Source organism: Mercurialis annua, linkage group LG7 (genome assembly GCF_937616625.2).
Source record: "Mercurialis annua linkage group LG7, ddMerAnnu1.2, whole genome shotgun sequence".
Classification (NCBI taxonomy): Eukaryota; Viridiplantae; Streptophyta; class Magnoliopsida; order Malpighiales; family Euphorbiaceae; genus Mercurialis; species Mercurialis annua.
Genome location: NC_065576.1, coordinates 20,205,290 through 20,231,378, shown reverse-complemented (window position 1 = coordinate 20,231,378; position 26,089 = coordinate 20,205,290). Strand labels below are relative to the sequence as shown.

The 26,089-nt window shown below is 38.2% G+C and overlaps 1 protein-coding gene across 1 annotated transcript; it reads left to right on the top strand.

The window, feature by feature from the left end:
- The first annotated feature begins 18,218 nt into the window (after window positions 1-18,218).
- On the top strand, window positions 18,219-24,894 carry LOC126656945 (uncharacterized). Its single transcript, XM_050351570.1, has 12 exons — window positions 18,219-18,281; window positions 18,614-18,676; window positions 18,836-18,919; window positions 18,961-18,993; window positions 19,580-19,651; window positions 20,322-20,528; window positions 20,591-20,665; window positions 21,774-21,842; window positions 22,125-22,302; window positions 22,585-22,802; window positions 24,026-24,135; window positions 24,687-24,894. Exons 1-12 carry the CDS (start codon window positions 18,219-18,221, stop codon window positions 24,892-24,894), a joined length of 1,380 nt encoding a protein of 459 aa, XP_050207527.1.
- The last annotated feature ends 1,195 nt before the right edge of the window (window positions 24,895-26,089 follow it).

The following is a 26,089-nucleotide window of genomic DNA, read 5'->3' as shown; positions in this document are numbered from 1 at the left end:
TCTGTCTAAACGATAAAACGTCAAGCTTACCGTGATTAGACTCTGGAATACGAACAATTCGAGCTATTAAACGTCGGAAACGGACGAGAAACGGAGATCGAGCGACAGAACGTAATTATCGATCGATAGAAAATAAAAGAGAAGAGAAGGAACTGATATGAGTTTTCTGGATTCTTCATCATGAAGGATTCTTATATAAATAATGGTCAATTTGCAATTTAGTCCTTGAAACTTTTCAAAAGTTTCAATTTAGTCCAAAATCTATCCGCGTTCAAATTTTAAACAATCTCTGATTGACTCGAAACTTTTACCACCAATACAATATATTATTTCGCGGACTTTGGCGAAATAATTATCGTTACGGGATTTATAATTTTATTTTATATTAATTTTCAAAGTTATTTCTTTAATTCCCGTAAAATCGCTTAATAAATATTATTCTAAATTCCCGATATAATTAAATTAAATTCTTCTTTATTTAATTTATCGGAAATCTCGACACGTGGCATGAGTTAATTATCTTAAAATATTTTGGGGTATTACATTCACCCCCCCCCTTAAAATAAATTTGTCCTCGAATTTAAAACTTTTGACACGTACCTTGAGTGAATAGATATGGGTACTTCTGCCTCATATCCTCCTCTGTCTCCCAAGTGCACTCTTCTATGGACTGACTTCTCCAAAGAACTTTCACCATCGGGATCCTCTTCGTTCGCAATTGTCGTATCTGCGTGTCGACAATCTGAACTGGCCGTTCTTCGTATGTTAGTTCCTCGCTTACGTGCACCACTTGCGGTTGAATTATTCGAGAGGGGTCTGGTACATATTTTCGAAGTATGAAAATATGGAAAACAGGATGAACTTGCGACATCTCTGGTGGCAAGTCTAGCTTATAGGCAACTGAGCCTATACGCTCTATGATCTGGTGTGGTCCGACATATCTCGGAGCCAACTTGCCCTTCTTTCCGAAACGAATCACTCCTTTCATCGTTGATACTTTAAGGAAGACGTAATCTCCGATCTGAAATTCGATGTCTTTTCTTTTAGGGTCTGCGTAGCTCTTCAGTCGACTGGAAGCAGTAGTTAACCGTTGCTTTATCAACGGTACTTTCTCTGACGTAATCGGTATGATCTTTGCTCCAGTGAGCTTCCGCTCACCGACTTCATTCCAACAGATAGGGGATCGACATTTACGCCCGTATAACGCTTCGTATGGAGCCATCTCGATGCTCGAGTGATAACTGTTATTGTAGGCGAATTCGACTAAAGGTAGATAGGTATCCCAACTACCTCTGAAATCAAGTACGCATAGTCGAAACATATCTTCTAACGTTTGAATCATCCGTTCAGACTGACCGTCTGTCTGAGGATGAAACGCAGTGCTGAAGTTTAATCGCGTTCCTAACGCTTCTTGTAGGCTCTTCCAGAAATGAGAGGTAAATACAGAACCTCTGTCTGAAACGATTGACACGGGGACTCCGTGTAGGCTCACGATCTTGTCGATGTATTCTTGAGCTAACCTTGCTGCAGAAAATGTCGTCTTGATAGGTATGAAGTGCGCTGACTTCGTGAAACGATCCACGATTACCCATATGGAATCAAAACCTTTTTGCGTTTTGGGTAACCCGACTACAAAATCCATCGTTATTTGCTCCCATTTCCACTCCGGGATGGGTAACGGCTGGAGAAATCCGTAAGGTCGCTGATGTTCCAATTTGACTTGCTGACAAGTCGGGCATTTAGCCACAAACTCCGCAATGTCCTTCTTCATTCCGCTCCACCAATACATCGTCTTGATGTCGTGATACATCTTCGTGGAACCAGGATGAACACTATAAATCGTCCCATGAGTCTCTTCCATGATCTTCTGTCTCAAGTCTTCTACGTCTGGAACGCACATTCGATTGCCATATTTCAAGATTCCATTGCTAATACTAAAATCTTGACTCTTTCCTTGTTGCACTTCTTCAATTAAATGCTTTAATTGAGGATCATCTGCTTGCAATTCTTTGATTTGATCTATCAACGTTGACCGTATCGTTAACTGAGCCATTAGGTTTCCAAGAGATGAAATCTCGAACTCCATTCCCTGGCTAAACATCGTGTGAATTTCTCTGACTAACGGTCTTTGCAATACCGTAGTAATATGCGCGAGACTTCCTGCCGATTTCCTGCTTAACGCATCTGCCACCACGTTGGCTTTGCCCGGATGGTATTGTATCGTGCAGTCGTAATCTTTTAATAACTCCATCCACCTTCGTTGTCTGAGGTTCAATTAAAATGTACTTTAAGCTTTTATGATCTGTAAAGATCTCGCACGTGGCGCCGTATAAATAATGTCTCCAGATCTTCAGCGCAAAAATCACCGCTGCTAGCTCCAGATCATGCGTCGGGTAGTTTGTTTCGTGCTTCTTAAGCTGTCGCGAAGCGTACGCAATTACTCGTCCATGTTGCATTAGGACACATCCAAGCCCAACTCTCGATGCATCACAGTAAACTGTGAATCCTTCTAGCAACGCTAAGACTGGTGCCGTCGTCAGACACTATTTCACTTTCAGAAAACTGAGTTCGCACTGGTCCGTCCAGTTGAATTTTGCGTTCTTCTGAGTTAACTTCGTTAAAGGTACAGCGATCTTTGAAAAGTCCTGTACAAATCGTCTGTAATATCCCGCTAAGCCGAGAAAACTTCGAACTTCCGTAACTGATTCAGGTCTTTTCCATTCTATCACAGCTTCGATTTTCTTTGGGTCAACCTTGATGCCACTTTGTGAAACCACATGACCTAAGAACGCCACTTCTATTAGCCAAAATTCACATTTAGAGAATTTGGCGTATAGTTGATGTTCTCTTAGCGTTTATAGTACTATCTGCAGATGATGTGCATGTTCTTCTTCTGAACGTGAATTGATCAAAATATCGTCGATAAACACGATTACGAACAGATCCAAATACGGTTTGAATATCCTATTCATCAAGTCCATGAAGGCTGCCGGCGCATTCGTCAATCCGAATGACATAACGAGAAACTCGTAATGTTCGTATCGAGTTCGAAAAGCAGTTTTCTGAACATCATCATCGCGAATCTTCAGCTGATGATAGCCTGATCTCATGTCGATCTTGGAGAAATACTTCGCTCCTTGTAATTGATCGAATAAATCATCGATTCTAGGTAACGAATACTTGTTCTTGATCGTCACCTTGTTCAGTTGTCGATAATCGATACAAAGTCGAAACGATCAATCTTTCTTTTTCACGAATAACACTGGTGCACCCCATGGGGATACACTCGGTCTGATGAAACCGCGATCAAACAACTCTTCTAGTTGATCTTTCAACTCTTTAAGTTCTGCTGCTGCCATACGATAAGGAGGTATCGATATCGGCTTCGTGTCAGGAGCCAATTCGTTACAAAATTCAATCTCGCGATCTGGCGGTAATCCAGGTAACTCCTCTGGAAAAACGTCTGGATATTCCGATACAACTGGTACATCACTTATATTTGCACTTTTCTTCTCCACATCTCGTACTATTGCTAAGAACCCTTGACATCCCTTCCTTAACATACAACAAGCTTTAATAGCTGAGATAATACTCGTAGAAGATTCCATCTTATCACCTTGAATTGAGACTGGTTCAATCCTAGGTGTGTTGAACGTCACCGTCTTCTTCTGGCAATCCACATTGGCATAGTGCTGTGCTAGCCAATCCATTCCTAATATGACGTCAAAAACTAACACTTCAAGTAAAATCAAGTAAACTAACAAATCTCGTCCTTGAACTTTCACAGGATAGGACGGATAAACGATACTAACTTCCACACTCTCTCCGACTGGAGTAGCTACGGACAAGGGATTCCTAAGATACGCTGGTTGTACTCCTAACTTACTAGCAAAGCTAGGCGAAACAAATGAATGCGTAGCGCCCAGATCAAATAAAATTAGTGCATCTTGAGAAACTATAGGACAGGTACCTTGCACCACAGCATTGGAAGCCTGAGCCTCCTGAGGATTCAATGCAAAGACCCTAGCCTGACTCCCGCCAGCCTGCGAAGTCTGACCAGTACCACGACCTCCGCCGTTTCTTCCTCCTCGATTTACGTAACCACGACCTCTCTGGCCAGTGAAGGTACTCCCTGTCTGATCGTATCCTGATGCTACCTGATGCGCAGTCCTATGTTGCTTATAAGAAGGCTGCATTACAGTAGTCATTGAACCCTGAGGCATCTGCCTCGGACAATCTCTAGCAAAATGACCCCATTGACCACAGTTGAAACATGCTCCAGTAGCAATGTAGCACGCGCCGTAGTGCCTCCTATTACAATTCAAACATATAGGAACTCCGCCTCCCATATCACTCATCGATCTGGCACTAAAGCCGGTGCCCGAAGTACTGACTCTAGTTCCATATCGAGCTCTCTTATTTCTCTGCTGACGTGATGTAGGTCGAGAATGACTTCTAACATATGATTGGGTAGGTGCGCTCTGTACGCTGCGGAACACATCACTCCTCATATGCGCAACATTGGAAGGATCGGGAATCTTCCCAAAACGGATCAGAGAAACTTCCATTTGCCTAGCGCTGTCGATCAGTTGCACTAGGGTTCTTCCGATATCTGACGTCAGACTCACAAAGTCAGCTCCTAGACCCTCTACAAACCTGGAGTTCACTCTGACTGGGTCTGCAGTCAGGTCAGGTGCAAACCTACTCACTCTGGTAAACTCCGTCACAAACTCTTGCACATACCGATTGCCTCTACTCAGGGTCAGCCACTGATTACGATAACTCTCCGTCACCGCATATGGTAAGAAAAACTCTCTAAAGCGATTCACGAATTCAGCCCAGGTCATAGTGTCCATAGTTGGCTGAATGTGCTGCTGAAACCAATCTTTCCCAGGTCCTTTCATTGACATTTCCACCATAATGATGGTTTGTCTCTCGTTAGCTTGCAGACGTCGAGCGTTACGTTCTACTTCTTCTAGAAAATCCAAAGCATCGCCAGAGCCGTCAAACTTAGTTGGCTTAAGACGCATGTAAGCCAAAACGATATCTCGATCAGTGAAAGCAACATTACATAGATGTTGCTGCTGTAGTTGTTCACGATGCATATTCTGCACCTCAGCCTGATTAGCTTGCATAGCCGCAATTCCCGTAAGAAACTGATTTAGATCAAAACACACAACATTAGGTTGCTGGGCTTGCGCTTGCACTACAGGTGCCTGCGCCTGGGCCTCTTGGCCACCACCTCCGCCCAGAACAGAAGACTCATCTTGAGCTTCTGGATGGACGCCATGTGCCCCTTCTATAACGTTTCGTGCTGCAGCGGCAGCTCGTTCTTCTTATTGTCGTTGGTCAGACATCCTGACCAAGACAAACAGCGTTACTTAGCCACATAATCGCAAACGAATATCGTATTAAACGCGCTTCTCATCACATGCGAACACAGACGTAAGACAGACTCACATCCTAGAGAGAAAGCTGAAAGTTTGAAAATCAAATGAATACATAATAAAGACAAGACAAGACTCGAGTCCTATGTACTGTAGTAGAATTCCTAGAAACTTAATCACTCTTCTGACATAAGCAATGGTAACTGGACCATGCTCTGATACCAACATTGTCACGACCCAATCTCAGGGCCGACACCGGCGCTAGGGAATGGGAGTGGTTGCTTCGAAACCCGTAGCAAGCCTAAAAACGTAAAATAATTTTTTGCAAATATAAACGTCACGCATGACATACATAAGCACGTGTCATGCAGAAGCACACATGCCAGGCATACATATCCTCTGGCAGTCTTAAATATCAAAACGCAGCTAGCATAAGACATTTAAAACTTTCAAACATTAAAGTTATATTTACAGAAAACTATATAATACAAGCTGACTTGTAAAACACTTATCTACTGCAGCTCTAAGAGTAAAGTACTGTTTCTTTACATACTTTCAAAATTACAGACATCTGGAAGTAGGATAAAAGTTCGTTACTTCAAAGCGTCTTTAACCTGAAAGGAAATTTGTGAGGGGTCAGTATATGGGGATATACTGAGTGAGTTCATACATTTACTAATAAGTATTCAAATAAAACATAAAACGATATTCAATCGTATGCAGCAAAGTACGAGATCCGATTGAAACCCTAATCCTCAAACATACTAATCATTCATCGTGCAACCCAATCATTAATATCAAATTGTGAGTCCAATTCACTGGTGGGTCCAACCCATTTGATACGGGGACTCCAGGTTACACCGTAACCGAGTGCTCACTCGTATCAAATTCATACATTCAACATCGAAATTCATATTGATAATCAAATTCACAGCTGTATCAAATCAAAACTGGTGATCACGCAGTCCTATGCCGCCCAATAGGTAGCACGTTCCATCGGATCAATACCAGTTTCAAATCAATCATATATGCAATTCATATAAAAAATTCACATTGCAAATATTCAACACAAATGTAAAGCAATATAAAAAAATAGTTGCTTGTATAAATACTTTAAAAGTAAATTGTATTAACTCACAGAAAACGCTTATCCAAAAACACGTCGGGACTTAGAAACGTCATGCTTCCCGAACTTCTGGTCCAGTTGCTTCTTGCCTCGCCGGATCTAAAACAATTTAAAACAATTGACTCACATTAGAATCCTATTCTAAGATTGATTCTAGACTCGAGACACGACACGCTACACTCATTAACCATCGTGCTCCTCACGTGATTATCCCAATAAACGACATCAAACTCGTTTGTGGATCAAATATCACTTTAAAATCGATTCTCGTTTAACCTCGTTAGGTTAACGTCTCAAACTAATTGATAATTAATCGAATACTAATTTCGATATGCGCGTATAACGAATTTTTCTCAAAATGGATCGATCGGCGGATTTTACTGTGGGGGCGACGGACACACGCCCCGAGGAGTGGGCTGCGGACGCACGCCCCGCGTATGCGGGCGTGCCGCACACACCGTCTCGGAAATTGACGCTTTTATGACGTGCTCTCAATTCAAAAACGTTCCTAACACACTCCAAACGCATAATCTAAGCTCAAAACGCTATAATTCAATTCGAATATCGATTAAAACGATATAATCGTTTCGTGACCTAAAACTTTAACTCGATATAACTCAAAATATATTCGTCTAAACGATAAAACGTCAAGCTTACCGTGATATTCGAGCTATTAAACGTCGGAAACGGACGAGAAACGGAGATCGAACGACGGAACGTAATTATCGATCGATAGAAAATAAAAGAGAAGAGAAGGAACTAATATGAGGTTTCTGGATTCTTCATCATGAAGATTCTTATATAATTAATGGTCAATTTGTAACTTAGTCCTTGAAACTTTTCAAAAGTTTCAATTTAGTCCAAAACCTATCCGCGTCCAAATTTTAAACAGTCTCCGATTGACTCGAAACTTTTACCACTTATACAATATATTATTTCGCGGACTTTGGCGAAATAATTATCGTTACGGGATTTATAGTTTTGTTTTATATTAATTTTCAAAGTTATTTCTTTATTTCCCGTAAAATCGCTTAATAAAAATTATTCTAAATTCCCGATATAATTAAATTAAATTCTTCTTAATTTAATTTATCGGAAATCTCGACACGTGGCACGACTTAATTATCTTAAAATATTTTGCGGTATTACAGTTATCCACATACCCGACAGGGGTATGATTCGATTTGGGTGATAGTTGATCGTTTGACCAAGTCAGCTCACTTCTTACCGATCAAGGTTACTTATCAGGCTTCGAAATTGGCATAGTTGTACATCGATCGGATTGTCAGTTTCCATGGTGTACCAGTGTCGATAGTTTCGGACAGAGGTTCGATTTTCCCCTCTCGGTTTTGGAAGTCATTGCAGGAATCTTTGGGTTCGAAGCTGGATTTCAGTACTGCATTTCATCCTCTGACTGACGGTCAGTCTGAGAGGACGATTCAGACTTTGGAGGACATGCTGAGGATGTGTGTTCTGGATTTTCAGGATAGTTGGGATACTCACTTGCCTTTGATTGAGTTTTCCTACAACAACAGTTATCATGCTAGTATTGAGATGGCACCTTATGAGGCTTTGTATGGGTGCAAGTGTCAATCTCCTATCTGTTGGGAAGAGGTCGGCGAGCGTAAACTTTCTGGAGCGGAGATCATCCAGATTACCTCTGAGAAGGTACCTTTGATCAAGCGTAGCCTTGAGACTGCTTTTAGTCGGCACAAGAGTTATGCTGATCTTAAGCGGAAGGATTTTGAGTTTCAGGTTGGCGACTATGTATTTCTTCGGGTTTCACCGATGAAAGGCGTTGTGCGTTTTGGTGTTAAAGGGAAATTAGCACCGAGGTTTGTTGGTCCGTATGAAATCTTAGAGAGAGTTAGAGCAGTTGCTTATCGTTTGACGTTGCCACCAGACATGTCATTGGTGCATCCAGTGTTCCATATTTCGATGTTGTGAAAGTGCGTTTCTGACCCTTCTCAAGTGATTGTACCATAGAATGTTGAGGTTGACCAAGAGCTGTCTTATGAGGAACAGCCTGTTGAGATTGTCGATATGCAAGTGCGTAGGTTGCGGAACAAGGAGATTCCGATGGTCAAGGTTCTGTGGCGGAATCACTCTGTAAAAGAATGCACTTGGGAGATGGAGTCCGACATGAGGAACCGTTATTCTTTCCTCTTTCCTTGAGGTACGTTGGATTTGTTGGTTGCTTTTATGCTATGTTAGTACTTCGGGTTATGTGTTTATTTATGTGTTACTTGGTGATTGATATTTTTGGCATTGTACTATGCGCATTACCTTGGTATGTTTATGTGAGTTGTTGTTTAATTTCGTTGTTGTAAAATCGAGGACGATTTTGTTTTTAAGTTGGGGAGAATGTAACACCCCATATTTTTCTAACTTGTTCCGTTAAGCCTAAACGGTACCTTGAGTTCGTTTGAGTGGTTCAACCACTTAGATTCGCGTTTCGAAGGTTCCAAACCTTTTAAAATGTGTTTTAAGATGTATTAGAAGTAGTCTCGGAGTTTGATACGTTTTCGATTTCAATTTCAATATCTCAAATATTCATCGGAGGCAGTAGCATTTCGCGGGCGCGACATGCATGAATCGCGGTCGCGATTCATGTATCGCAGGCGCGATGGAGGTGTAGCAGGCAAGATGCGTGCACTGTTCAGTTCGCTGATTTCTATTTAAACTCACCTTAACTCGACCTAAATCAGATTTTAAACACTTTTAACTTTTCTAAAAACCCTAATTTGGTTGAGGCTCTATCTTAGGTCATTCATCCATCCTTTCCTCTCAATTTTGATTCTTGGTAAGTGTTCCTAATCATTCCTTGTGATTTCATCTATAGTTCATCAATTCTAGAAATTCTAAATCCTATAGCCTATGTGTGCGTGATTGTAGGCTGATTTGGGTTGGTTGAATTCTGAGTTTTATTGCTCTTAGTCCAATCAATAGGTATGTGGTTCAAATCCCTTCTTATGTGATGTAGAGATTGCTAGATTGTTGTATGAATCTATACTTGGGCGTTTTGGCTTTATATTTTCTGTTTTGTCTTGATTTTAAATTGTGGAAATAATCTTTGTGTATTGGTTGTGACTTATAGTTGTTGGCTATACATTGGATGATTTGAATACTTGTTTGATTTGAGGGTTATATGGAGTTATTGTCGTTCTTGATTTATAATTCTGTTTTAAGCCTTTAATAAAATCTGGAAATTTCAAAGTAAATGAATCATAGGTTGTTAGATGTTTAACAATACATTGGGTGATTGGAAGAATCGTTTAAATGAAATAAAATATCACTCGGTTTAAGTTGTGGAATTGAATTCTGTTTTGAACTATAAACTAAAAGCTGAAAATGCAATTTTAAAGGTTTAAAGATTATTAATGGGAAATTCCTACTTGGGTGATTGGAGATTATTGACTAAGGCTAGAGTATATGTTAAAGGTGGTTTAATTGAATCATATCATTGTTTTAAAGGAATCGTATTGCTGGAAATTTTTACAAAGAAAAGATTTTAGTATTTGAAAAGGTTACCTTGGTATTTATTGATTTAAATATTCGATCAATGTTTTGGCTTTGTAAAATGCCTCCCTAGGATGGTTTTGATCATATTTCTAAGGGCTGGAAATTGTATATAAGATGGTTTAAAACTTGTTGAAAGAATGTTAGTTTATCTTAGGTTGTGGTTTGACTTGAATTAGGTAATATAAGGCATACAAGGTGTTATATGTCATGTAGGGATTCGGTTGAACTATTTTAACTTCAAGTTGATACTTGAAGGATGTTGAATCTTATTAATTCCATTTGAGGTGATATACTTAAATGTACTTGGGGTGCTACTTGCTAAGTGTTAGCAAGCTTAATTGTTTATGGCATTATTAAGTTACGGTGTGAGTTCTTATTTAAAATAACTTTGATTTCATTTAAGGTTTGATTAAAGACTTTGGTTTTAAACTTGGTTTATGGTTGGGTCGGGTTAGACGTGGTCTCCCGACATGTTGTGTTGAGCTATACTGCAGTAGGCTAACACACTACTTTGGGAACTGTAATTGTTTTAAAAGGACTATATAAGTATTTAAGTACTTTGGTTTCCTTTTAAAAGATAAGAACTCACCTAAGCTTAACTTGCCTTATTTGTTAATTGGTTGTATGGAAACTTGGTTGTACTTTGATTACCTTATTTAATTCTTTGGTTGCGTTGAGAAATGCTAGTCCTATGTGGAGTCTAGTATTCATAGAGTTAGGGGTTGTTCAGATTTTGACTTATATAATGTTTTAGACCCGTCGACTGCTCGTGCTTCGGAGTCTACGCAGGGTTAGCTGTTTGCCAAGATTCGCGTGGATAAGCAAACAGTGAGTTTGTAGTGTTATTTACCGCTTTATTAAGTACCACACATTATTTTAGTATATCAAATGTTTGTGAACTGTTTTAAGGATTATGGATCTGGATTGAAACGAGCTACTCGATAGGCTTGTATCGAGACTGCGTGCACCGGTAAGTACTTTGAGATTGGCTGACCAATGTATGGCCTACTTTGGGAATCGATGAGGATTTGTTCCCATCTACTTTGGGTTATATACTTTGGGATTTCATTTCAATACTGCTTTCCTTAATCAAATATATATCTTAGTATAAAAGGATTTGTTTTAAGGGTTTTAAACTTAATAAATGTAAATAGCATTATGAACTCATCTCAGTATATCTGACCCCGTTGTTTTCCAAATTTTCCAGGCTTACGATTTTGGGAGCGTTGGTCATCTCCGATCTTTTGATTCCTCAGAGGTCTTTTTATGTTATCAGACTAGTCAACTGTTTTACTTCTTAGACCGCAGTAGAACTAGTTGTCTCTATTATTGTACTTTGGTTTGTCGTAGTTGTACGACTGTTATATCATTATACTTTGGCATGTTGCATTGGATTATTTATATATGAGGCATGTTTCATAGTTTGAATCACTATTAAGTTATTATTTTAGAATTGCTATATAAGTTGTTAGACTTAGGCTGAAGTCTCGGTTGCCCTCGAGCATTGGTTTTCTTGCAGGTTTATATTGAATATAAGGTTTTTCGCGGGTTTTGGTTCAACCATACCCATACCCTAGCGCCGGTCGTGATCCACGAAATTGGGTCGTGACATAAAGGAAATGAAAGCTGAAGAACTCGACTTGGACAATTTGAAACTAAAGGGCTCCCCTCAATAAACCAAAATAAAAGAAGAGACTGGACTCGATAAACTACAAACTACTCAATAATAATTTAAGGAGAGAAGAGTCTTACAAGACAAGGAGACGAAAACCAAAGAATCAAAGTAAGGAAAGAATAAAAAAATACGAGAATCAAGCAAACACACCCAAAAGAAACAATGGGAGAAATGGTCCAAGGACTGAAAGACGAGATGTCCCAGAAGACAAGAAAAGAAACCGCCCAAAAGGCAAAAATGAAAACCGCCCAAGAGGCAAAAATCAAAACTGCAGAAATGGCCCAAGGACCAAAAGACAAAATATCTCAGAAGGCGATGGAAGAAATCACCCTAGAGGCAAAAATCAAAATTGAAAGCGACACAAGCATGTAGATGGGGAAGAAGTTCCGGTCCGAAGCAAAAAAAAAATATCGGAAAGAAGAAGGGGAGCCATCTGAATCCCCATCCCAAAGCAAAATCACATATGCAGCGAATGGCGACCTAGAAGAAAAAGTAGCTAAGATATTGAAAAATGAAGAACAAAGAGCCAAATCTATACGAACCGAAATTAAAGAGTTCGCCCTTGTTAGCTAAAATCATGAAAAAGAGTCTTACGAGGCAAAGAGGCAAATGCAAAAAAATCAAAGAAATAAAAGCCAAAAATCAAAGCGATGAAAAAAGTCACAAGCATGGCGATAACAGGCGATTCGCCCCATAATACAGATACTATAATAAAGATAATGATAGAAACTACGCACCGCTCAACACAAATGGGACCGAAGAAAATGAGAAATAGTTCCTAAAGATGAAGGAAGAAATACAAATATGATCAAGAAAAGAAAAAAGACAAACAATTAGCGGAAAAAATAACTTAGATCTAATAATTACAAAAACAAGAAAAAATCCAGAAAAAGGAAATAAAGCGAGAGATGATGGCAACAGAACTCCTACAAGGAGTAAAAGAATATAGAAAGCATAACAAAAATTGGTGGCAAGAAAAGAAAAAAAATAAAGGCCGAAAGAAGAGAAGAAACAAGAAATCGAATGAATTTTACCTAGAACAATAATGAAGATGGAGAAAGAAATAAATAAAGAGAACACCACTTGAGATAATGGAGAACGAAGCGATGTAAAAATGAAAGAAAAGACCTCAGGCAAAACGAATGAATAAACCAAGAAGGCTCCACCAAAGAAGAATAGGCCAAGGCTTAACCAAGAAGAAACTCGCCTTAATAAGTCTCGGTCAAAAAGAATAAACTAAGAAAACAACAAAAAAGGAAATAAATCTTGACAAAGATGAATCATCCAAAGAAGACTCATCCAAAGGAAAACCCCCAAGAGGGACATACAAGATAGGTTCGTCTAAACCTTGAAGAAAACCACAGGAGGGAAAGAAGAGATAGATCTGGCCGAATCCTGGAGAAAACCCCAAGAGGGAAAGAAGAGATAGATTCGGCCGAATCCTGGAGAAAACCCCAAGAGGGAAAGAAGAGATAGATTCGCCCGAATCCTGAAGAAAACCCCTAGAGGGAAAGAAGAGATAGATCCGACCGAATCCTGAAGAAAACCCATAGAGGGAAAGAAGAGATAGATCCGACCGAATCCTGAAGAAAACCCCAAGAGGAACAGAAGAGATAATGCGTCCGAATTCTGAAGAAAACCCCAAGAGGGAAAGAAGAGATCGATCCGACCGAATCCTAAAGAAAAACCCCAAGAGGGAGAGAAGGAAGAATAAAGTAGAAGTCAAAAGGCCCATCATCAAGTATAGACTTTTTGTCATACCCGAAGGTGCCAATCGCCCGTCGTCAAGTATAGACTTTTTGTCATACCCGATGGTGCCAATCGCCCATTGTCAAGTATAAACGTATGTCATACCCAATGGTGCAAACTATTTTTAATTCATACAACGCAGTAAAGAAGGAATGAATAAGAATAAATAAAGGCAAAACGCCGAAAAACCTGACTATATATTTACTCTAAAATAAAGGCAAAACACCAAAAAACCAGAGTATAAATTTACTTTAAAATAAAAGTGAAACGCCAAAAAACCAGAGTATAGATTTACTCTAAAAATAAAAACGAAACGCCAAAAACAAAGTTTAGATTAACTCTAAAGGCAAAATATCAAAGATCAAAATCAACTCAAAGCAAAATGCTAAGGCGAATCAACTACATAAAGCAAAATAAAGCGAAAGGCGAATCAACTAAATAAAGCAAAATAAAGCGAAAGAAAGAGAAAACGCCGAAAAATAAGAGGAATGCGAAGAAAAAAAAAACAGAAAAATGCCAAAAAGTAAGAGGAATTCGAAAGAAACGCGAAACGCCCAAACAAAAGGAATGCGAAAACGCTCAAATAAAAAGAAATAAGAATACATACCCAAATCAACGAATCACAGGCAACTCGCCCAAATCAGAGGAACAAATCTTAAAAAGGTTGGAAATTCGTCCAAAAAGAATCGAATATTAAAATAAATTGAATGACCTGATCTCAAAAACGGGCATAAATACCATTTGAGATCAGTGTACTTGTAGAGGAGCTCGAAGGACTCATATCTGTCCAAGGAAGAAAACAAAACTCAAGGAAAAAGAATTGCAAACAAGAAGAGTCACCTCCAAGAAACAATTACTCATTAAAAGAGTAAACACCAACTGGAATAAAAGACTTCGATCAATGAAGATAAAGACAAGCAGAAAGAACACAGAAACTTAAAATCACAACCAACGAAGATCAAATATAGCAAAACAAATGAAAAATAAGGAGTAATGAAGCAGTAAAGAAGAATACATAGGAAAAACGAAAAAGACTCGACCGAGTCCTAAACAAAAAAGGTTCAAAACCCTGAAATAAAAAGAATAAATGTTTCGCACACAAAAGAGGGTTCCCCCAATAAGCGTTCCACCCCAAAGAAGAATGAAGGTTCTCCCAAGATGAGGGAACATCCAAATATAAGGGCTCGCCCAGAACAAGGACTTGGCCCACTGAGGAAGATTCATATAGTATAAAAGCCTCGCCAAACGATGAGGAGTCGCCACATAAATTTTGCCTATAAAACAATAAAAAGAAGACAATAAGTCTCGCCAAGAGAATGAGCTTCGCCAAAAGGAATCGCCAAGAAGGATCTCAACAAAGAGGAAAAGAATAAACAAATAAATATAAAAAATTTAAAAGGCCAATGGATCGAATCACAAAATTGATTGGAAATTAGAAGACAATTGAAGAAATTTCAAGAACACAAAACAATCAAAACATGAACAACGGAATACCTGGAAATAAGATATCCAAATAAATCAAAGATATTCGTCAAGAGTCTCGCCAAACAAGAGGACTCGCCAAGACGAAACTGAATTCAACAAGGAAAAGCTAAAAATTAAACAAGGCGTAAATACCTAGACATTAGCTTACTTGCGCGGGGGGGGGGGGGGTAATGATGGAAACCGGAATATTATGAGCCGTCTTATGGGATTCGCCCACCGAGACGAATCTTGAGACTCGTTGAAGAATCTGAATATGATTTAAATACCGAAAATAAAGGAGATTCTAGAAGACCAATTTTCTAGAAGAACAGGAAACACATTCCTAAATAGATTTAAATGTCAAATGGGAATCCCTTTCCTATTTGAATTCTAATGCTAAATAGGAATCCCTTTCCTATTTAGATTCTTATTCTCTCACTACCACTATATAAGGAGCTTGAGGTAATGCCTAAAAAACACAATTTACAATAAATACAAATATTCTCCCTTAAGACTAAACTGACTTAAGTATCGGAGAGCTAATCGGACAAATTGTCAGATTAACCATCTACACTAATTCTAAATCCATTGTCGTGTCGGTGAGACGTATCTCAATAACCGATCCCCAACTACCACTTAATAAAATAGTGAGCGCACGAGACGTATCATCCACGAGTGCCCTCACTAAGGTGAGACGCATCTCAAACCTACCTCGATACCATAATAATCATTACTGGTGCGCACGCAGTCCTGATGATGCCCATCGAGTATCACTTTCCAAATCAAATCCACAATGCCGAAAACAGTTTGAAAGCTATTTATATATATATATATATATATATATATATATATATATAATATTTGCTTAATAAAGCGGTAAATAGAGATATAAACTCACTGCTTGCTAAATCCATGTGCCATGTGATCCTGACAAAGCAACCTAACTCTGGTTCACCTCTGAAGTACGAATAGTCGACGGGTCTAGACAAATTATAAAATCATAATTAAAATTAGACCCTAACTTTAGAGAGTACTAGACACCAAATAGGACTAGCACACACATCAACAAGCCAACGTATAATCGAACACATAAGATTAATACGTATTAAAACGTTCTAGAAATCAAACCATATAAGTTATATATTAAATTACACTTCGAGTAATTTATTAAACAATTTAATGTAACCCAAGTTAAAATCCATATCAGTGAGTCAGCCGAGGTATTTAAAACTACCAAGCTTCTTCTCACTTGTTGGGCGACCAAAGTCTAACCGACCTAAAAGTTTATTAAATTATAAACCCGAGTTTATAAATTAAAATACTTGATAAAATAATTATCTATTTCTAAAATAGAATTCAATGTCTTCCAATTCTACTAACCTAAGTTACAACCAAAACTTAGCCAAATTAAGTTTAAAAATGTTTAGGGGCTAGAGCTGTAATTTAGCTAATTTGATATTCAAAATCAAAATTAATTACTCGTTATCAATTTACTAAATTATAAATCAAACAAAATCCAAAAGTTATCCTCAAAACAAAACCAATAGATAAAACTTAACTTGAATAAGTTCTTAGAAACTTTAGGGGCTAAACTGTAAATTAGCCAAATTGGAATATCCATCAAACTAATATAATTACCCGAGTAATTATATTAATAATTATCGTTTTCAAATTGCCAATTTATAAATCGAATTTAATTAGCCTCAATTCAAGTGCGAATAATTAGAAACAACTTGAGGAATCCAATTGATTTAAACTAAACAATTTTAGTGATCACAATGCCATTTAGCCATCTCTTTCAATTCAAAAATCATCCCAACCCCGCCAACATGAACAGATTGTGAATGTTACCAAAATAAGCCGTGAATCATCAAGAAAGTAACAACTAACCCTAGGTCAAGATTCCTCTAATTAATCACAAGCAACCAAACTTAGTAACATCACCTAACTAACAAGAATAAGATCAAGAACATGTCAAAGCAACCATGACAGTTTCACGGCGGCAACAAGAATTCAGAATACGGTCGAGTCCGACGACGGAAATCAACACGACGGTTAGGCAATCATAAACTCACACAAATTCGATCTCTACTCTATTCAAAATAAGTTTACCGAAAACAAATAATGGCTGCAATACACGATAAGAAACGACAACAATATAGCAAGAACACAGCGAAACGAAACGGCGCAAAAACGAGGAATGGTACGTACCGTTATTGATTCCAATACATGAGATTCGAAGAGATCGCTGAGTCGATGAGAATCGTCAAAGAACAATCAGATTAAAGCTAATACATTTAGGAATCAAGAATTGTTTTTGACGATATCAAAATATAAACCAAGAACGGGACGTTAAAGACTTACCGGATCGAACGAACGAAAGGAGAAGATGAAGTTATGATCCCTGAGAGTTTTGGTTTGTCAAAATCGGCTAGGGTGTGTTTAGAACGATGGAAAATTAGGTTTAGAAAAAGAGACGTGAACAAAAACGTTATATAGGGGAAAGAAGGGCTCGTCTCGTTCTAGACCAGCTCAAATTCACAGGTCTCGAACGAGACCTGTGCTGGTGTCGAACGAGACCAGCTTAATTACACAAGTCTCGAACGAGACTTGTGCTGGTCTCGAACGAGACCAGCTTGATTTCATAGGTCTCGAACGAGACCTGAAGCCCAGACACAGGTCTCGTTCGAGACTTGTGGAAACAGAACGAGGTTGGGCCAACCAAAGAGGCCCAACCGAAACTAACAAACCATAAAATATTTAAATGAACTCCAAATCGAACCAAACTCTGCAACGAATAGAATTTATTTCCGGAACTCATCGGAAAAATTTAACAAAAATTTACTGGGTATTACAGTGATCTACCCTTTTCTTTTCTAGAAGAAAAGGCGGAGACACCTAAGAATTTGATATCTACGATCAAGGCAAAGCGGATGTGGAATAAGGGCTGTCAGGGTTTCTTAGATGTGATTCGAGATGTGGTTGGTGAAGTGGGTAGTGTGAACAGCGTTCCTATAGTGAATAAGTTCACTGACGTTTTTCTATAGGAGTTACCTGGATTACCACTTGATCGGCATATCGAATTTTTTATCGATGTTGTTCCTGGATCAACTTATATTTCGATACCGCCGTATCGGATAGCTCCTGTTGAGCTGAAGGGGTTGAAGGAGCAGTTGCAAGATTGATGGACATTGGTTTCATCAGACCAAGTACTTCTCCGTGGGGTGCTCCTGTTCTATTTGTGAAGAGGAAAGTCAGTTCCTTTCGGCTGTGTATTGACTACAGGTAGTTGAATATGGTTACTGTCAAGAACAGATATCCTCTTATTCGCATCAAAGACTTGTTTGATCAGTTGCAGGTTGCTAAGTGCTTTTCTAAGATTGACTTGAGACCTAGTATCATCAAATTTGGATTCGGGACATCAATGTGCCTAAGACTGCTTCCAGAATGCGTTATGGGCATTTCGAGTTTCTGATCATGTCATTTGGGTTGACTAACGTACCACCAACGTTTATGGACATGATGAATCAGTCGTTTTTGGATCAGTTTGTTATCGTCTTCATTGATGACATCATGATTTACTCTCGGAGTGAGGAGGAGGATGCTTATCACCTGAGGACTATACTACAGACTTTGCTTGAGCATCAGTTATATGCTAAGTTCTCAAAGTGTGAGTTTTGGTTGGATCAGGTTACCTTCTTAGGACACATGGTGTTAAAGGATGGGATGAAGGTTGATCCAAACAAGATTGAGGCAATTATGGATTGGCAGAGGCCGAGGTCAGTCACCGAGATTAGGAGTTTTCTTGGGTTAGGTGGCTACTACCGTCGGTTCATGCAAGATTTCTCTCAAATAACTGCACCGTTGACTAAACTGACATAGAAGGATGTGATGTTTTAGTGAATCGAAAAGTGTGAGGCAATATTTGAGAAGCTGAAGGAGATTTTGACTACAGCTCCTGTTTTGGCATTACCTTCAGTTATTGAGGGTTTTACTGTGTACTGTGATAATTCTCTATAACACCCCGTATTTTTCAGGCTATTTCCGTTAAGCTTACTCATCACTTTAGGGTTTGTTTGAGTGGCTCGACCACTTAGAATCGTGGTTTGAAGGTTCCAAAACTTTTATGTTATGTTTTGAGATGTCTTGGATGTGGCCTCGGAGTTTAGAGCGGTTCCCAGCTCGTTTTTAAAAATTAAATTATTCATCGGAGGTAGTAGCTTTTCGCGGGCGCTACTCCTTGAGGACCGTGGGCGCGACCTATGTTGCGGGCACGACATACCCGTGTAGCGGGCGCGACAGGCGTACTGTACAGATCGTTGTGTTATATAAATACCACCTTATTCGACCTATATCAGTTTTAAACTTTTCTTAAGACCCTATTGTAGCTGTCACTCTCATATTATCATCTCCTATTGATTCCTCAACCTATTTTCTTCAATTTTAAGTGTTTTAATCAATTATTTCAACAATTAATCACTTAAACCTTATTCAATTATTTACATATTCATTCGTTTTCTTCATATCTTGTTATACGTTGTATTTGTATAATATATTTTCTAGGTTTTCTCTATTTGATTGTTTTTAGTCCATCCAAGAGGTATGTAATCCTTTCACTTGTGTTTTTTCTTTGGGATTCGTTGATTGTTGTGGTAGATTCGTACTTTGGGTGCTATGAGATTTATTTTCTGTTTTACTATTATCTTAAAATCTGGAATCATTGAATTGGTATTGATTTTGGCATTTGAATGTTCATTATACATTGGGTCGATTGGATAGATTGGCTAGAGTGAAAAGTGTATCAAAGGATTGGTAGTTGAATTGTAAAATCGGATTTTAGGCTTATTTAAAATCTGGAATTTGTAATTGAGATTGATCTTAGGTTGCTAGTTGTGGGTTATTCATTCAATGGTTATAATCTTTGAGCTAGGGTTGGGAATAGTGTAAATGGAGGTTTTTCCCAATAGTAAATCGATGTTTTAAGAATCTAACTAAGTGGCTGGAAATTTATAGTTTAATGGCTGATTTCATATGTTAAAAGTATGTAATTTGGGTGCCTATTTGGTTGGTGGCTTAGTTGGCAATGTTGTGTTTGTTTTGCCTAGTTATGTCACTTAATTAGAGTGGCTTAAATCAACATATTAATTAGAGTGGTTATAAAACTATTTTGAATTTGTGATAGAATATCTTAGAGTATAAGGCATGTAAGGTGTTATTTTGTTTGGGTAATAGATTGCTAAACTATTTCAATTTTGAGTTGAAATTAAAGAGGTGCTATAAATCAATTGTTATTTCATTTAAGTTGGATTATTTGAGTAATGTATACATTAGGTGAAACTTACAAAATGAAATAACATTGAAATACGTTTTTATTGACCAATCATAATTGACTCCTAAGATCTATGATTGCCTCAAAAGATCCAATATACATACATTATCGGACCTTTTGAATAAGAGTCAAGAAGATCTTAAGAAAATTGAACATTTTTGCATAGATGATGTAAAACATATATTGAGTATTCTAGAAATAGAAAAACTCGGGTATAGTAGCCGTGGTAGTAATGTCCCAGAGCCCGGCTCCCGGCCCGAGGCGTCGATCGGGAAAGTCATAAAGGGGATTACCCTTTTCCTGGTCAATTGAATCTCTCTTACCTCTTTCAAGTAAAGAACATTGCCTTGTCTGGTCTAAAGTATTGGCAAGCTATATGGCTTTTTGCTTCTTATAGTCATGACATGGTTAAGGTTTAAGTTGAGTTCTTGTTTGAAATAACTTTGGTTTTGAATTAAAGGATTATACCTCGGGTTTTGCTTTGGCATACTTATGTTCGGGTTAGAATTATGTCGCCCGACATGTTGTGTTGAGCTATATAGTTGTTAAGAGCAACACACTACCTTGGGAAGTTTAATTATTTTAAAGAATTACTTGAGTATTTAAGAACTTTGAATTCGATTTCAAAAGTAAGAACTGATCTAGACTTAACTTGCTATTTGTTGATATGGATTCTTTGGGTTGTACTTTGGTTGTGAATTGAGATACAAGTTCTATGTGGTGTCTAGTATTCTTAGAGCTAGGGTTGTATTGATTTTAACTAATATATTATTTTTAGACCCGTCGTCTGCTCGTGTTCCGGAGTCTACGACGGGTTAGCTTGCTTGTTGAGGTTATCATGTGGATACACAAGTAGTGAGTTTATAATGTTATTTACCGCTTTATTAAGTACTACAATTTATTTTAGTATATCAACTGTTTGCGAACTGTTTTGAACGATTATGGATCTGGATTCAATCAAGCTACTCCATAGGTGAGTATCAAGACTATGTGCACCGGTAAGTACTTTGGGATTGGTTGACTATATGTCTGGCTTACTTTGGGATCGATGAGGATTTGTTCCCATCTACTTTTGATTATAGTTTGGAAATTCATTTAATAATGCTATTCCATAATCAAGTATATAAGTATATTAGTATAAAAGGGTTTTAATCTTAATAAATGTAAATAGCATTATGAACTCATCTCAGTATATCTGACCCTGTTGTTTTCCCAATTTTCAAGGCTTATGATTTGAGAGCGTTGGTCGATCTACGATTTCTTGTTTTCCCTCGGAGGTTCTTTTGTTTTAATAAAACTAGTCAACTGTTTTATACTCTAGACAGCAGTAGAACTAGTTAGTCGTTTATGGTTCTTTTATACTTTGGTTTATCAGAATGGTCCGACTATTTTATATTGATGTTGGCATGTTATACTTTGGATTCGATTTATATAAGGCATGTTGTTGAGTACCGGGTTTTAGCCGAGAATTTCAGATATTCAAGTTGTTATTTAAGTTGGTTTATAAACTGCTAAACTTAGGTTGGAGTTCCGGTTGCCCTCGAGCAATGGTTTTCTTGCAGGTTTATATGTTGTGTATTTATCCGCGAGGTTTGCTACAGGTTTTGGTACGACCATACCCTAGCACCGATCGCGATCCATGAAATTGGGTCGTGACATTCTCGGATTGGGTTACGATGCGTGTTGATGCAGCATGGTAAGGTGATTGCCTATGCTTCCTGTCAGTTGAAGAAGCATGAGGCGAATTACCCTACTCATGATTTGGAGTTAGCGGCTGTGGTCTTAGCTCTGCAAATTTGGAGGCACTACTTGTATGTTGCGACTTGTGAGATTTTCACTGATGACAAGAGTCTGAAGTACATCTTTAATCAGCGAGAGTTGAATGTGAGACAGAGGAGGTTGCTGGAGTTGTTGAAGGACTATGACTGTACCATTCAGTGCCATCCGGGTAAGGCAAATGTGGTAGCCGATGCGTTGAGTCGCAAGTCCTTGGGCAATCTGGCCCATGTTTTTGAGGTTGAGCGTAGACCCATTGTTCGAGAGTGGCAAGGTTTGATAGCTTCGGGCTACTGTTTTTAGGTTTCTCAGGGTGGTAGTTTGTTGGCACATCTGCAGGTGCAACCGGTTTTGATTGATAGGATTACAGTTTTAAAAGCTAAGGATCCACAATTGAAACAGATTATGGATGAGATCCATCTTGACGGGAATTCCGAGTTTGTGGTTGTGGATGGAGTTCTCAGGTTCGGTTTTAGACTGTGAGTTTCAGATTTAGATGGTTTGAGAGACTAGATTCTGGAGAAAGCACATAGGTCAGCATACAGTGTCCATCCAGGATCTACAAAGATGTACCATGATCTTAAGGGTACGTATTGGTGGATCGGGATAAAAAAGGATGTCGTTGAGTATGTTTCCAAGTGTTTGACTTGCCATAAATTGAAGCTAGAACATCAGAGACCTTTTGGCTATCTGCATCCACTACCGATTCTAGAGTGGAAGTGGGAGCGGATTGCCATGAACTTTGTGGTTGGTGATAGGAGTAAATACTTCTATGTATTGAGTTGTTTTCCGCATGCTTTTGCTACGTTTCACCGTTCTTTTCTAGTATTTTGTAAACCTTTTAGCATATGTGAGTGTTTCAGGGATATTGGAGCGTTGCGGAGTGTTTTAGCATAAAAAGAGGGAAGAATCGACGAGTCGGAGAAAGGGTGAAGTTTTGAAGCAAAGAGACGTTGAAATCACATTTGAGAATCTGACCCCCCTTCACCATTTGACGATTTTGAATTAGTTAGAGGCTCCTAAGGAGTTGATGTTACTTATAAGAAATACATTAGACATCCAACGCTTTCTAGGGGTTCAAGAACCAACTCATTTGGACGTTTCTACATCGAGTTATGAAATTTTGAAGTTAGTGATTTTGAATCAGAAAATCAGCAAGAGCTCGATTGAGCTCTCCCTTCAAAAAAAGGGCTCGATCGAGCTCTAGGCATAAAAATGGGCATTTTTCTCTCGGATAAGGAGCTCGATCCAGCCCTTTATTTAATTTGAAGGGCTCGATTGAGCCCTAGTGTAAAATGGGGCTGAGAACCCAAATGAAACAAGATGGAGGCCCACTTCCACTTTTTGTCAAACACAACTTGTACAAGGTTGTATTAATTTCTTCTTTTGTATTGCCTATATAATACATCTTATCTTTTTAGGTTAAAACATATACTCTACAACAATTATTCTCATAGTTTTAGTTGTTTGTTTTAGTTAGGAGTAGAGTAATTCTAGGGTTGTGTGCCTCCATCTTTTCCACCATTGTTATGGTGTTGGAGCTTTACTTATTGTAAGAACAAGATTTATCTTTGACTGCAAGTGCTTAATTTGAATTTTATTCTTCTAAATAAGTGTTTCTTATCTTTTATTTCTCTTTGTTTAGTAGTTAATGGGATGTTTATCATGATTGGCTAAACCACCATGTTTGGGGTTGATATGAACTCTTAAATGTTGCTTTGAATGGATTTGTATGTATGGATTGAATAACATGTTTTAATCATTATTCTTAATGTTTGTTTTAGATTGATATCTTAAAGCATGATTAGTGTTTGTTTAATGCATTGAGAGATAGTTAAATAGATAGACATATATTTCATTAGAAGCCTAAGTCATAACACCGTGAGAGCGGGTTAGGGATTAGGTAGCCGCTGAGTTGGATTAATCATTGCTTGTTCTTTAATTGATTATGTTTAGTATCACGAGAGTCGGTTAAGCTTTAATATGTTGCTCGATAGGTGGTTTTATTTTTCTTTGAGGCTCGAGAGAGCGGGAACGATGCTTTAAGAACAACTCAGTTCTTGTTGAATGCCATGATGTTCATTTATGTTTATTGCAATGTTAATTAGTTAGTATCGACCCTCACACGCTTTAATCTTATTGTTATCTCTGTTTTAACTTATCGTTGTTAATTGCAAGTTCAGTGTTTAATTGTTCTTCTTTTGTTGGTTATAATTTAGTTGCATTTTAATTGTTTAATTGTTTACAATTCATCTACCTTTTTATGCTAAACGAATTGAGACTTAAAATCGATTCATTCTCATCAAATCCATTGTCCTCGTGGGTTAGACAACCCGGACTTGTAGTCCACTCTATTATAAGTTGGCATTAGCGCGTGAGCGTTTTTACCAACAAGTTTTTGGCGCCGTTGCCGGTGACAATTGCGTATTTGATTGATTGAGAGTATTTTAAGTCTTAGTCGAGTTAGTTTTATTTTCTGTTTTTACCTCTATTGTTTTAATTTACTATTTTTGTGATTTACGCTTGTCGATCTTGTTTGTCGTTGTGTAGGAAATTGTGTATTTGTTGGTTTATCTTCAGATAATATATTTATGGTGAACCTATTTTGACAAGAGTAATTGCATGGGTTCTAAATTGTGAGATTTGTGGGGATTTTAGTCATACTGTAACCGAGTGTCCTTCACTCTATTCAAATTGGAATGACCATGTCAGTTATATGGATAATCAATGGCAAGCTAGTGACCCTTATTCCGACATGTATGATCCGGGGTGGCACAACCCTCTGAGCTATGGTTGGGACAACAATTTGGAGAACTTCAATGAAAATTTGAATTTCAACTCAAGTTATCACCCGTATCAAGACTAATGGGATTTCAACTCAAATTTTGGTAATGAACCACAACAATCACATGATTTTCAGCAAAATGAAATTTCTTATGCGGATAGCATGCTTGACAATATCTTGGCAAAACTCGATCAAATACATGAGAATAGTGTGCGCCACCTTGAGAATGGCGCTTTTTATGAATGGTGGAGTGCAAGGTAGCGTATCATCTACAATCGAGTCTAATCCGATAGAGCAACTCAGTGACATTGATCTTAGAAGCGAAAAAGCTCTTGATGACCATTATGACAAGAGACCTATGGTGGTTGAGGATGAGTCAAGTTATAGTGAGCTAAGTGCTAGTGAGGAAGTGGTCATTGAAATTGAAGCTCCTTATGTTAGACCACCACCTCCACCTCCTTATGTACCAAAAGTGCCTTTTTTGAGTCGACTCAAGAAGGCGTCGGACAACCAAAGAGGATTACTGGCCGTAATAGAAGATACTCCAACACATCATGTTATCGCCATAGAGTTGGAAGATGACAATGCTTTAGTGTAACATTATCCCACAAAGGTACATGTAGAGGTCAAAAAAGAACAGTGTGATGATGGTGAACTTGAAGCTCAAATTTCCAAGCCACTAACTTGTCCCAAGAGCTTAAAGGATGAAAGTAGGGAGAAATTTTGTATTACGGTACTCTATGAGGAAATATACAAATCCTTTGATTATAAAGATCCATTCTTAGAGGGGTTTGATTCCGAGTATGACGAAAGTAATACCAAGTATATGAAGATGCTTCATGCTCCCCACGTTCATTATTATAGAGCACAAGCATACTTCATATCATATGAGCTTTATTTGAAGGAGCCAACAAGGAAAAATAGGGAGAAGATGCCACCAAGACGGCTTCCGCATGTTAGGCTGTATTTTTAATAATCTTACGCGAAGAGTCTAACTTCGGACTCCAACTAAAGCGCACTCGGGAGGCAATCCCGAGAGGTTTGATTTCTTTTCTTGTCATTTCTCTTTTGTTATGTATTTTTAGTGTTTCATTTATTTTATTTTCTGGTTGATTGAACAAGATTTGATTCTCTAACCCAAACTCATGCAATTTTCATATATGTTTTATTTCTTAGCATTAAGGGCATTGTTTAGAAATAGTTTGTGGAAGGTTGGAAAATTAAATCTCGTTTGTGTTTAGATTATTTTAGGTTGTTTTTGTGTGCTTATGCTTTT

Coding starts and splice junctions, on each gene's coding strand:
- LOC126656945 (XM_050351570.1), top strand. CDS start 18,219: ATGGTTACTGTCAAGAACAGATATCCTCTTATTCGCATCAAAGACTTG. Junction 19,652..20,321: donor AATCTGGAATCATTGAATTG/GTATTGATTTTG, acceptor TTGACTCCTAAG/ATCTATGATTGCCTCAAAAG. Junction 20,529..20,590: donor CCGAGGCGTCGATCGGGAAA/GTCATAAAGGGG, acceptor TTTCAAGTAAAG/AACATTGCCTTGTCTGGTCT.